This window comes from Rhincodon typus, chromosome 27 (genome assembly GCF_021869965.1).
Source record: "Rhincodon typus isolate 14 chromosome 27, sRhiTyp1.1, whole genome shotgun sequence".
Lineage (NCBI taxonomy): Eukaryota > Metazoa > Chordata > Chondrichthyes > Orectolobiformes > Rhincodontidae > Rhincodon > Rhincodon typus.
The window spans coordinates 41,125,886-41,140,647 of NC_063358.1; the positions used below are offsets into that span (position 1 = coordinate 41,125,886).

Genomic DNA, 14,762 nt, shown 5'->3' on the forward strand with positions numbered 1-14,762 from the left:
TGGCAGCCGGTGACAAGTGGTGTTCCGCAAGGGTCAGTGTTGGGACCACAACTTTTCACTTTATACATTAATGATCCAGATGAAGGAACTGTGGGCATTCTGGCTAAGTTTGCAGACGATACAAAGATAGGTGGAGGGACAGGTAGTATTGAGGAGATGGGGAGGCTGAAGAAGGATTTGGACAGGTTAGGAGAGTGGACAAAGAAGTGGCAGATGGAGTACAATGTGGGAAAGTATGAGGTCATGCACTTTGGTAAGAAGAATAAAAGCATGGACTATTTTCTAAATGGGGAGAAAATTCAGAAGTCTGAAGTACAAAGAGACTTGGGAGTTCTAGTCCAGGATTCTCTCAAGGTAAATTTGCAGGTTGAGTCAGTAGTCAGGAAGGCAAATGCAATGTTGGCGTTTATTTTGAGAGGACTTGAATATAAAAGCAGGGATGTACTACTGAGGCTTTATAAGGCTCTGGTCAAGCCACATTTGGAGTACTGTGTGCAGTTTTGGGCCCCATATCTCACAAAGGATGTACTGGTCCTGGAGCTGGTTCAGAGGTGTTTCAAGAGAATGGTCCCAGGAATGGAAAGCTTAACATATGAGGAATGTTTGAGGACTCTGGGACTATACTCATTGGAGTTTAGAAGGATGAGGGGGGATCGAATTGAAACTTACAGAATATTGAATGGCCTGGACGGAATGGGTGTTGGGAAGATGCTTCCATTGGTAGGAGAGACTAAGACCCGAGGGCACAGCCTTAGAGTAAAGGGAAGACCTTTTAGAACGGAGATAAGGAGAAACTTCTTCAGCCAGAGTGTGGTGAATCTATGGAATTCAATGCCACAGAAGGCTGTGGAGGCTAGGTCATTGAGTACATTTAAGACTGAGATAGATAGGTTCTTGATTATCAAGGGGATCAAGGGTTAAGGGGAGAAAGCAGGAGAATGGGGTTGAGGAACTTATCAGCCATGATTAAATGATGGAGTGGACTCGATGGACCGAATGGCCTAATTTCTGGTCCTATGTCTTATGGTCTTATGATTTGATATGGACAAGTTGGACTGACAAGTGTGCTGTATGACACTGAGTCTATGAGATCTGTCTTGATCGTATTAAATGATGGAGCAGGCTTGAGGGGCTGAATTGCCTATTCCTGCTCGATGTTCTTATGTTATTATTCCATTAAATTCCAAAAAATTGCAGCACGCTGCTGTGCAGAGGGACGTGGATGTCCTTGTGCATGAATCACTGAAGGTGGGATTGCAGGTGCAGCAGGTGATTAAAAAGGCAAATGGAATTTTGTCTGCCATTGCTCCAAGGATGGAGTTTAAAAACAAGGAGGCTATGCTGCAGCTGTATAGGGTCCTGATGAGGCTGAAAGGAGACTATGAAGGAATGAGGAAGGAGTGAGCTAAGGTAGAATGGGAGCAAAAACTTTATGGTGGGTCAATTGAGGAACAGTGGAGGACTTTCAAAACCATTTTTCACAGTGCTCAGAGAAGTATATTCCAGTGGTAAGGAAGAACTGTAGGAAAAGAGAGAGCCAGCCATGGATGTCTAAGGAAATAAAGGAAAGTATCAGATTGAAAAAAAACACGGACAAAAAAGCAAAGAGTAGTGGGAAACTAGTAGACTGGGAAATCTTTAAAGGCCAACAGAAAGCCACAAAAAAAGTTATAAAGATAAGTAAGATAGATTATGAGAGTAAACTAGCTCAGAATATAAAAACAGGCAGCAAAAGTTTCTATAAATATGTAAATCGTAAAAGAGTGGCGAAGGTAAACATTGGTCCTTTAGAGGATGAGAAGGCCAATTTAATAACTGGGAATGAGGAAATAACCGAGACATTACACAGTTATTTTGTGTCGGTCTTCACAGTGGAAGACACAAATAACATGCCGAAAACTAATGGCAAGAAGGTTATAGCAGGTGAGGACCTAGAAACTATCATTATCACTAAGGAGGCAGTGCTGGGCAAGCTAATGGGGCTAAAGGTAGACAAGTCTCCTGGCCCTGATGAAATGCATCCCAGGGTACTAAAAGAGGTGATGGGGCAAATAGCAAATGCACTAGTAATTATTTACCAAAGTTCACTGGACTCTGGGGTGGTTTCCGCAGAATGGAAAATAGCCAATGTGACGCCACTGTTTAAAAAAGGAAGTAGACAAAAAGCCGGTAACTATAGGCCAGTTAGCTTAACTTCGGTAGTGGGGAAAATGCTTGAATCTATCATTAAGGAAGAAATAGCAAGACATCTGGATATAACTTGTCCCACTGGGAACACCCAGCATGGGTTCATGAAGGGTAGGTCATGTTTAACTAATTTGTTGGAATTCTTTGAGGGCATTACTTGCATGGTGGACAATGGGGAACCCGTGGATGTCGTATATCTGGATTTCCTGAAGGCATTTGACAAGGTGCCACACCAAAGGCTGCTACATAAGATAAAATTGCACGGTATTACAGGTAATGTATTGGCATAGATAGAGGATTGGTTGACCAGTAGAAAACAAAGAGTAGGGGTAAATGGGTGTTTTTCTGGTTGGCGGTCAGTGGCTAGTGGTATGCCTCAGGGATCAGTTTTGGGACCTCAATTGTTTACAATTTACATAGATGATTTGGATTTAGGGACTAAGTGTGGTGTGTCAAAATTTGCAGATGACACTAAGGTGAGTGGTAGAGCAAAGTGTGCAGAAGACACTGAAAGTCTGCAGAGGGATATAGATAGTCTAAGTGAGTGAGCAAAGGTCTGGCAGATGGAGTACAATGTTGATAAGTGTGAGGTCATCCATTTTGGTAGGAATAACAGCAATATGGACTATGTTTTAAATGGTAAAAAATTGCAGCACGCTGCTGTGCAGAGGGACTTGGGTGTCCTCGTGCATGAATCGCTAAAAGTAGGATTGCAGGTGCAGCAGGTAATTAAAAAGGCAAATGGAATTTTGTCTGCCATTGCTAGCGGGATGGAGTTTAAAAACAGGGAGGCTATGCTGCAGCTGTATAGGGTCCTGGTGAGGCCACACCTGGAGTACTGTGTGCAGTTTTGGTCTCCTTACTTGAGAAGAGATATACTAGCACTGGAGGGGATGCAGAGGAGATTCACTCGGTTGATTCCAGAGTTGAGAGCGTTGGATTATCAGGACAGACTGAGTAGACTGGGATTATACTCATTGGAATTCAGAAGAATGAGGGGAGATCTTATAGAAACATATAAGATTATGAAGGGAATAGATAAGGTGGAGGCAGGAAGGTTGTTTCCTCTAGCAGGTGAAACTAGGACTAGAGGGCATTGCCTCAAAATAAAGGGAAGCAGCTACAGGACTGAGGTCAGGAGGAACTTCTTCACCCAAAGGGTTGTGAATCTGTGGAATTCCCTGCCCAGTGAAGTGGTTGAAGCTATCTCGCTGAATGTTTTTAAGGCAAGGCTAGATAAACTTTTGAACAGTAATGGAATTAAGGGTTATGGTGAGTGGGCAGGTATGTGGAGCTGAGTCTCAAAAAGATCAGCCATGATCTTATTAAATGGCGGGGCAGGCTCGAGGGGCCAGATGGCCTACTCCTGCTCCTAGTTCTTATGTTCTTATTATGTTCATTAACGTTTTGGGGCGAGTTGCTTAGAAATCCAAGGGATTTCACTTGACTGCATTTGATATTTAACAAGTACTTTGGCATATTTACCACATGTTAATTTAATGTGTTCGAAACAAGTTGTACATGTAACATAGATTGTATTTACAGCACTAGGCAACCATCAAGGCCCCACCTTCTCAATCTGGCCCCCTCCTCTGAAGCACGATGACCCTCAGGTTAAACTCACCACCAATCATGTCTGTGTAATAAAACAGCTGTGACTACCAGTGACTTTTACTTTCCAGCATGTATGATAAAGTGTGGTCCTTTGTGTGGAATCTTGTGGCTTCATACTGTGGCATTTGCTTGGATATCACATCTTGTCTAAAAGCAATTGTTTGTTGATCTCAAATCAGATCATAACACAAAGATAATTGTCTGGTCTGGAATCACAACATAATTAATGGAGGGATAGAGTACAAAAAGAAAGAAATTATATTTAACTTGTATAGAACATTGGTGCCCCTCAACTGGAGTATTGTGTCTGGGTTATGGGTATCTCGATTGAGGAAGGATGTGAAGGTAGTTTTCATTTCAGCCCTGCCATTGCAATATGGGTTATTTCAGTTTGTCTCTTTGTACTCAGGGAGAAGACCTGTAAAACCCTTGTAAAACATAGTAGGCATTGTTTGCACCATCCCTAATTATTTGGTCGTCTTAACTTTTGGGGAGATTTATTCCTTTGGTCAAAAGGTCAGAGAAAATTGTGACCTGGAAGTTCATGTTGGTCTTTCTCTTGACATATGTTGCTTCAGCTGTCAGGGCTAAATGAGGATCTACGATCCTTCGCAACCGTCTGTTTTCCAAAACAGCTACATTAGAATCGGGTAGATTGTATTGCCACGGAATCAAACCGTGTCCAGTTGGGAACGGTTGGCAGATGCTCTGGTTTGATGCTGGCGGACGGTCGTCATTGAAACGATGATGGATTGCATTATATTCCTTGCTCGATTTAATCCCCAAACTATCCGCTGTTACTGATACTTCAGTCCGTAAGTACTTAGTTCAAGCAGCATGAGTGGTGCCTGAGTCTAGGCCATTTGCAAAGACATTTGCTGGCAGGAGGGGGAGAGAATCGATGGAGCTGCCGATCCATAGCCCAGACAGATGATGACTGGGAGCGATCGTGGTTTTAGCGGCTCTCGGTTGAGCACTGAGCGAGTGCCGGCGAATGTTTTCATTACTAGCGGTGCTTTCACTCACACTGAGAGCAGTGTGGGAAAGAAGTTGTTGGGAGAAGTGACAGAGATGGTGAAATTGAAGAGAAAAAGACTAAACATGATCTGAAAGGATATTTTCATTAAAGAGCTTTTTTATGGAAGTGAGTGCGGGAGCCCTATGGCGATACGCGAGTGTTAGGATTACGTCTGCTTAACGATTGATCTAACACTTGATATCAGTGCGTATTGCCCGTTTCCTTTTTATCAATGAACAGTGCTTAGGTGGTCGCTCATTTAAGCAAAATAAAATTAGGCTGCGGTCTGATGTCTCGTTTCTGTCTCTCCCTCCCTGTCTGTTTTATCACAGAGATTCTGATCCAGGGAGCTGGGACCCTCAGGGATGTGAAACGGTGCAAACACAAACATCACACACGAAATGTCTTTGTAATCAACTGGCCACTATCGCCATCTTAGCCCAGAAACCGAGAGAATCGGTGAGTATTGTAAGAAAACATAAAACGCCTGATTGCATATCACACCTACAGACTGTTTTGGAATTCATATTTTCTCTTATGTTTCAGAAATTAGCTAATGGGTCCTTTAAGCATTCCTGGAAAAGGGACCAGCATTGTATCACTGAGGTTATGTTATACAAACCGCATATACCGTGGATGTCTTTGTTGTGTACAATGCTGTAAAAAAAACACGGCGCAAGGTATTTTTATGCAAAATGTTACACTAAATGAAGGCTTTCTTTTTGTTTAAATATTTATCAGTAAAGATTATTGTGAAAATTAGAAGTGCTGACACCCTGTGCTGGTAGAATCGTGCATACTAACTCCGGTTGGCCATGAACTTTCACACTTTGAGGTGGCATTGAAGGCCTGACGCAAGCTGCCGCGCTTGGTGCTTAAATATCAAATGGATCATTAATCCAATATTAAAACAAATCGACGATCAGTGAAAAGTTACGTAACAATATCCAAATTGTTTTTGAAGGGTGATGTTCTGGAAAGTCAGATGCTGTTGCGTTATGAAGTTAACGTAGTTTTGTAGTGGAGAATTCACGAGTAATTTGTTTTTAGTTAGAACCATAGGTTCAAGGTCCCACTTTAAGCTAGAGACCTATAATGCTCAGCAGACTTTCAATGGGTCTGCTACTTAATTAAATAAGCAAGGGTATTTTGAACAATCTAAAACAGGTACCTAAATTTACCTTAAAAATGTTAAGTCGCTTAGGAGATTCCTTTTAAAAACTGGAACAAAAACAAAGTTCCTGGAAAAGCTCAGCAGGTCTGGCAGCATCTGGAACTTTTGAGCTTTTCCAGCAACTTTGTTTTTGTTCCTGATTTGCAGCATCTGCTGTTCTTTCAGTTTTTTCCTTTTAGAAACTGTCTGAACTGATTATGCACTTTACACAGATTTGTGGCCTTATGGTTTTTCTATAATATAAAAACATTGCTAGCAAATAAATAAATCACATTGAATTACTGTTATGCTTTAGGTTTTGAACATTATTTGAAGTTACATTACGTTGAAGTTTATTTGAGTATTGCACTTTTTATGATGTACTTTTCATCCAAAATTTGAATGCTGACAAGTTATAGCAGCAGTATGGAAATAGGATTATTTAGTACATTCCACAACGATTAAAATTGTTCTGTCACAAAATGATGTCACAAAGACTGGTTCAATCGCTCCTGAGGTCATTTTATAAATAATGGTTTCGTATTTCAGTTTGGTTCATCCTGATGTTTCTGTATCGGTGACTTTAATAACTCCTGTTGTTGAAACTATTAGGCTTTGTATTCAGTGACAAGTTGGGCTGTGATTATGCAGTTGTTTTCTGTCGGATTATACTGTATATAGGGCGTGTTTTCACAGCCAAAGTTCTTGTAATTGAATCTCAACATAGAAGTAAGGTTATGGTGATGCATTAATACCATTGGTGTTGTAAGTCACATTTCATCTTTTGTAAAAGTTAGGATAAAAGTATGGAAATGGAATTTGAGAATCTTGTAATGATCACTGCAGTGCAGAACTTGGAGTCACTGTGAGCTATGGCCAGAACTGAAAATCAATTGAAATGTTTTAAATTTTCAGCATACTCTGTGAAAGATATCTTCTCTTTCACATAGATCATATAAGAGCTACATATTGAGACCAATTCTGTGCTATCTGGTCTTTTGACATTGCTAGCCTATTCACCAGCATACTACTCAAGGAAGGCATTGATATTTGCCCTATGCCACTATATTGTGGCAATATAGATGTGCCATAGGTATCCAAATTTGTTTTCATAGAACCCATGAACTTAGCAATTCACACAGTTGAGTTCACTTTTAACGACACCACATAAGCCTAAATAGATAGTGTTGCCATGGGATCTCCACTAGGCCTAGGTTTTGCTCACATTTTCTTGGTTACCATAGGAAGCATGTTTTTAATGGAGTGATCACTAACTTCCTATCCCGTGCCGACTTCAGTTATGTGAATGATGGATTTTCAATGTTTGATCCTCAACTGCATCAAATAAATTCTTTATGCACCTAAATAAATTCAATCCAAGCAGAATTTTGGAGTTAGGTAGGAAATTGAAAAGCAGGCCTTCGAAGGTAGTAAACTCTGATCAGTGCCTGTGACACATAGTAGGGAGTACAGGAATACAAGGCTAGAGCAGATAAATGCTTGGCTGGAGAGATGAGGCAGAAGGTAAACTTTAGATTCTTGAGGCATTAGAACCATTTCTGGGGAGAGATGTGGGCCTTGCTGGCTGGACTAGCATTTATTGTCCGTACCACATTGCTTCCTTCTCAAACTACTGCAGTATGTGCTCAGTAGGTAGACCCATGAATGTATTAGGGAAGGAGTTCCAGAATTTGATCCAGTGACACTAAAGGAATGGTGATATAAGTCAGCATAATAAGTGGCTTGGAAAGGAATTTTCAGGTAGCAGTGTTCCAATGTACCTGCTACCCCTGTCTTTCTGGATGGAAGTGGTCATCAGTTTTAGAAATTGTTGTATAAGGAGCCTTGGTCAATTTTGACATCGCACCTTGTAGATGTTACACATTGCTGCTACTGAGCTTGGTGTTTGAAGGAATTGGTATTTGTGCATGTGGTACTAATCAAGTGGATTGTTTTGTCCGGGATGATATCAAGTTTCTTGACTGTGCACTTGAATCTGCACTCATCCAGGCAAGTGGGGAATATTCCATGATACTCGTGACTAGTACTTGTAGATAATGGACAGGCGTTTGGAAGTAGGAGATGAGTTACTCACTGCATAATCCCTAGCCTCCAAACTGCTCTTGTAGCCACTGAATTTAAATGATTAGTCTAATTCAGTTTCTGATCAATGGTAACACGCCCCAGGTTGTTGTGGTGGGGATTCAATGATGGCTGCACCATAGAATGTCAAGGGATGATGATAGTGATGGTTGGTTTCTCTCCTGTTGGAGATGGTCTTTCCTTGGCATCTATGGGCCGTAAATGTTACTCGCCACTTTTCAGCCAGTCTGGAGATTGTCCAGTTCTTGCTGCATTTAGACATTGACTGCTTCAGTATCTGAGGTGCCACAAATGTTGCTGAACATTGTTCAATTATCAGCAAACATCCCCACTTCTGACCATATGAAGAAGGGAAGGTTATTGATGAAGCAGCTAAGAATGGTTCAAAGGGGAGAGAAGCCAATATGGAATTAGAAGTGAGAGCATTAGTAAGTGAGTCTGGAATGCAAAAGAAATAGGCTAACTAAGAAAAAAGTGAATTTAGCAAGGCTAAATGGAATATATTTTAATGCAAGAAGCCTGAGGAATAAGGCAGAGGAGTTGAAGGCACAAACATTAATTAGTTTTAGTTTTCACACTGTGGCATTGATCATAGCATCCCTACAGGCTGGAAGCAGGTTATGTGGCCCATCAAGTGTACACCAACCCTCCAAAGAGGGTCCTACCCAGACCCAACCCCCTTACTGTGCATTTCCCATGGCTAATCCACCTAGCCTGCACATCCCTAGATACTATGGGAAATTTAGCATGGCCAATCCACCTAACCTGCACATTTTTGGACTGTGGGACGAAACTGGAGCATCCGAGGAAACCCATGCAGACACAGAGAGAACGTGCAAACTCCACACAGATGGTTGCCTGAGGCAGGAGTCAAACCTGGGTCCCCGGTGCTGTGAGGCAGCAGTGCTAACCACTGAGCCAAATGCCCCCTTTTTAGGCAGAGTAGTAGCAAACGGAATTCAACCTAAAAAATTGTGAGGTCATGCACTTGGGAAAAGCTAACAAGGCAAGGGATTGCACTATGAAAGGTCGGATCCCATCTGACATAATCTATGGGATTTATATGTACAATATTTAATGTTGCTGCAAGCTTGGTTTTCTGTGAGTGAGCTAATAACTGTTCTCTGTTTTGGTGTCTGGAGTTAATCATGAGCTTGTAAGTATTTTGCAACCATGTTGATTTTTTTAAAAAACTACTTTTGAAGCTTGATTGTGAAGTGCATGGATCTTGTTCACTAATGGACATTTGTTTACTTTTGATTCCACCCCAGCATGGTAAATAATGGGGCCTCAGTATTTATTAGACAGTTTCAGAATCTGTTTTTTGTTAAGCTTAGGTTAAACACCTATGATGGAGAGACTTTTAGTTTCACTTTTAACTTTGGGTAATGTTTTGGACCTGTGAATACTTTGGTACAGGACGTTGGTATAGAGCAGTGCTCCTGAGAAGAAAAGGATCTAGTGAGTTAGGTCCTTAAAGTGAAGAATTAGTGTTGGTTTCAAACCAGAGAAAAAGCAGGGAGTGGTTATTAAAGCTGAGTACAATAAGTGTACGATAGCTCCAGGAAGAAGTTATCACAGTTCCAGTTTAAAAATTCGAGTTCCAAGTAACTTAGCCTACCGACACATGGATACTGATGTGAGAATTATATAAGTGGTGTTTTGGATGCTGTAGCAGGGGTGTTTTAGGTACTATACAAAAAGTGTTCTGTTTCTTCTCAGTTTGTAAAGGGCTGTTCTGTAATTAATACAAGTCCCCAGATACTGAAGCAGTGCATGTCCAAATGCAGCAAGACCTGGACAATATCCTGGCTTGGGCTGAGATGTGGCAAGTAATATTGATGCCACACAAATGCAAGGGAATGATCATCTCTAATAAGAAACAATCTAGTCACTGCTCCTTGACATTCAGAGGTGTTACCTCCTACTGTATCCCCTACTGTTTACATCCTGGGGTGTTATTATTCGTAAGAAACTGAACTGGACTAGCCATATAAATACAGTAGCTACAAGTGTAAGTCAGAATCTAGGAAGACTATAATAGAAATTGCTGGAAATGCTCAACAGGTCTGGCAGCATCTGTGGAGAGAAATGATTTCTGTCCACAGATGCTGCCAGACCTGCTAAGCTTTTTCAGCAATTTCTGTTTATGTCTCTGATTTCCAGCATCCGCAGTTCTTTCAATTTTTATCTAGAAAGACTATAACAAGTAACTCACCTCCTGACTCCCCAAAATCTATACCATCTACAAGACAGAAATCAGACAGAATACTTCCCATTTGCCCAGATAAGTGCAGCTCCAGTAACTCTCAAGAGGTTGGACACCATCCAGGAAAAAGTGGCCTGCTTGATTGGCATACCATCAGCTCCTTACACCACTGAAGCTCAATAGTAGCTGTGTGTACTTTACACAGGATGCAGAAATTCACCAAGGCTCCATCGAATGTACCTTCCAAATGTGTAAACACTATCATCAAGAAGGACAAGTGCAGCATTTTTTAGGAACAGCACCACCTACAAGTTACCCTACAAGTCCTTCACCATCCTGATTCAGAAATATATCACCATTCCTTTAAAGTCGTTGGGGCAAAATCCTGCAACTCACTTCCTGACGGCTTTGTAGGTCTACCTGCAGCATGTGAACTGCAGCGATTTAAGAAGATAGGTCACCAACATCTCAAAAGCAACTAAACAAAATGCTTCCTTAGCCAGCACACCTGCATCTCACAAGCAATTAAAAGAAAATGTCCTCAGTTTAAAGATGACACAATCGATTCAGTTTGGGAAACTTTGTCATGAACAATATTGTTGCCTTCTGATAGTCCTACCTGGTTTTTGGATACCACCAAGTGTAAATTGTTGTCTGAGAAGACATTCTGTGCCATAATGTTTCTTGCCTCTGAATTCAGTTTTTCCTTTAAGAATTAGTTTGAGAACATTTGGATTTAAGTTTTAATGTTTAATCTTCATTTTCTCTCATGGCTTTAGATTTTTTAAGTACATAAATGTATGGATATATTTCAACTTGGCAACCATCCTAGTTATCTTTTTTGTGTTTGAACACAGTATTGTGATTTTCCATCCTTGCCTTTTGAGGTTCATTTATTGTTGAGTGTGCGGCCGTTTCTTTTAGCTGTGATGAATTGTATAACATAAATACTGTGACCTGCTCCGCAGCAATCAATTGGTTTCACTTTGCTGACTAATATCAGATCACCATCCACTGGGGAAAGCAAACGTCACAAGCAAAATAATTCTATTATCACCTAAAAAAAATTGTGTATTCATTTGTGTGTGATTCTCAAGCTGTAAAAAAGACTAGCGTATAATTTAAATTGGGAGTGACTAGATTAGCAGGAGCTGTACAGACCACTTCATGAAAAAGTTTTATAATCAATAACTAATTTTAAATTACTTCATGCTCAAAAATAATTGCTGTCATTTAGTAATGACCCCTTTAGTATTGTACTCTGCTGATGATATTTCTTGAACCAGCAGGACTAGGTCTGATATTCAGAGACAGCAGGAACTGCAGATGCTGGAGAATCTGAGATAACAAGGTGTAGAGCTGGATGAACACAGCAGGCCAAGGAGCAGGAAGGCTGACGTTTCTGGCCTAGACCATTTTCTGAAGAAGGGTCTAGGCCCGAAACGTCAGCCTTCCTGCTCCTCTGATGCTGCTTGGCCTGCTGTGTTCATCCAACTCTACACCTTGTTATCTCAGATTCTGCAGCATCTGCAGTTCCTGCTATCTCTGAAACAATTCTAACCGCACTGCAAAGCCATTTTCTGAAGAAGGGTCTAGGCCCGAAACGTCAGCCTTCCTGCTCCTCTGATGCTGCTTGGCCTGCTGTGTTCATCCAGCTCTACACCTTGTTATCTAGGTCTGATATTCTGCAGGATATTTAATTACTTAATCCTAAACACATATTTCTTATTTTCAGTGCTTTTCTGAATCAGGTGATTGGCCAAATGGTTAAGCTACAATGGGAGTACTAAACCTACTCTGATCTCCATATTATAAATGTGATGTAATGACTCTGAAGAAAGTGTGAAAGATTCAAAGATAATTCCAGCACATAGTAGCTCTATTTATATAACAGCCTAAACTTCTTCAGAAAACAGGCGGATGAAGAAGGAGAAAGTCACTTAAAATAATAAAACGGTTAAATAGAGTAGAAGTAAAGAACATGCAGTTCATATTTATAATATACTGATAATTCCGTTAAAGAATTCAAAAGAACTTACATACTGAGAGGGTTCGGTAAATATGTCAAACATACACTGCTACCTAAAATAGATAAGATGAATGGTATAAATACATTTAAAGGGAAGTAAATTCAGTGTATGGGGAGAAGAAATTAGGAGATTATGCTGACAGGATTTGATAAAGCTGGGTTGGAGGAAGCTCATGTGGAATATAAATGTTGCATTTATCATTTGGCCAAATGGCCTGTTTCTGTGCTGTAAACTAGATGTATTTTGATATAAGCCTACTACATTTCATGGGGCTGAGTAGGATGGGTGTGACATTTTCCATGCTGGATAGAAGTGGGAAGTCTGGAACTTTCACAGCTTGGGACAATGGCTTTCAAGGGAGTCATAGTACCTCCTTTGTGAGACCTCAGACCCACTGGAGGAATCTCTTCTCACTTGCTTTCCCCTGTAGCCTGTCCACCCTTTTTCCCACCATACTCACCCCTCCAGACCACACACACGCACACACATACACACACACACACGCACACACACATGTAATCCCGTCCCCGACAAACACCGTCAGGTCTCAGATTCAATAGGTGACTGGTAGCATTGCTGCGATCAGAGAGCTGCCGGCCACTCACAGAAGCAGACTTCTCCAGTTGGGGACAGAAATCATAGCTCAAGCCAAATGGCCTGCCTTCTGTTTAATGGCTACATGACAAAAGCCAAACTGGGACTAGTTTCAGCCCGATAATTACTTTGGGTGTGGGAGTAGTTTGGGGATTGTGGGGAACATCTCCGTTAAATTCCATCCATGGTGTATGTTTGAATTAAGTTATAAAAACTGCCCATGAGATCACAGAATCCCTACAGTGTGGAATCAGGCCCTTTGGCCCAACAAATCCACACCGACCGTCAGAGCATCCCATCCAGACCCATCCTCCAATAACCCACCTAATCTACACAGCCCTGAACACTATGTGCAAGTTAGCATAGCCAATCCACCTCGCCTGCACATCTTTGGACTGTGGGAGGAAACCCATGCAGACACGGGGAGAATGTGCAAACTCCACACAGAAGTCGCTTGAGGGTGGAATCAAACTCTGGTTCCTGGTGCTGTGAGGCAGCAGTGCTAATCACTGAGCCACCATGTAGTTCCATGTATTAAGCATTTTCTGGGATCAGAACGCACTCACTGACCAATCAGGTTACTCCACACGCAAGTTTATTTTCTTCCCATTTGTTATTTCCGTTGTTGATCAGAATATTTCTCCTCATACTTATGGAATTTGAAATGGCCCTATTTTATCAAAACACTTGATGTGGGTGGGAATTATTCCCGCCTATTCAGCTATTAGAAAAGTTCTGAATTCACAAGAAGCTACTGGTTAGATTGTCTGTTGCTATCAGGAATGTATAAAGCACTATGTTCATAAAACATATAAGTGTAGGAATTCTCGGCATTTCTGGACATTTTGTTTTCATAAACAGTTCCTATCTGATCAATTTCCCTTTCCTACCCCTCCAGCATGGTATTTTATGTTCACAGAAGTATTTTATGATAATATTAAATTCCACATGGTTGAAAATACCAGGATTTATACAACACAAATTCCAATAGGAAAATAACATTTCTATCAAGAAAATAATAAAAGTAATAATTTATTGGAACAAATCAGCTTGCATGTACCAAAATGAAATTCTTATAAATCGTTTAGCTCTTCAATTTTGTCTATCTACTATCTGGAGCACATTTGTTGATATAATCTGGTTAAATGTTAGATACAGTGGTGAAAATAAAGCACATTGAAGGTAAGATACATCTCATAAGATGTAGATTAATATTTATTTGAATGTTTTAAGTATTATTTATTGATAGAAACAATAGGCTAAAACTTACTTTTTTGGCTAAGCCCAAGTTGAGTGGCATTGTATGGAGGGATTTCCACCATGAGGTTTAGGTGGTTTTCTCACCGATACTCACCAAACATGCCTCATTTACTATCTATCATCCCTGTGGCATCCCTCTTGTTAATTCCAGCCCCAATCTATCACCAGAACAACTTGCCATTCATTGGATAGCCACAGAAAGACCAACATCCTTTGCTCCCACCCCATCTTTAAAAAGCTGCTTAGTACCTGGATGAGCACCTGCATTCCAACACTGCTCTGCTCATTGACAGAGAGAACCTGAAGATGTCAGCGAAAGGGAAGCTGTCACAGTGATTTTCCAAAGAGGCCTTGAGATCCTAGTCAATGGATAATGCAAAGGAGTGGAATTCTTTTCCCAAAGGACCAGCAGTGGGGGTTACAACTCAAGACACTGGCAGCCTGGCCTGAGGTTGTCTTAAGAGCCAATGCCATCTCCACGATCTGGAGGAATGGCTAGCAGTGTAACAAGTGACCTTCGCTACTGTGCCAGAGTAAGTGGCACACTCCTGTCTGCTTCCTCGCATCACTCTATTCCTACTACTGCACCAATTC

At 41.1% G+C, this 14,762-nt stretch overlaps 1 protein-coding gene across 1 annotated transcript in view; it reads left to right on the forward strand.

The window, feature by feature from the left end:
• Window positions 1–14,762, forward strand: part of adgrb2 (adhesion G protein-coupled receptor B2) — a 683,435-nt gene that overhangs the window by 500,618 nt on the left and 168,055 nt on the right. Inside the window, exon 18 of the mRNA XM_048613298.1 lies at window positions 5,152–5,278. Within this exon, the coding sequence (XP_048469255.1) occupies window positions 5,152–5,278 (127 nt within the window). The remainder of the gene's footprint in view (window positions 1–5,151; window positions 5,279–14,762) is intronic.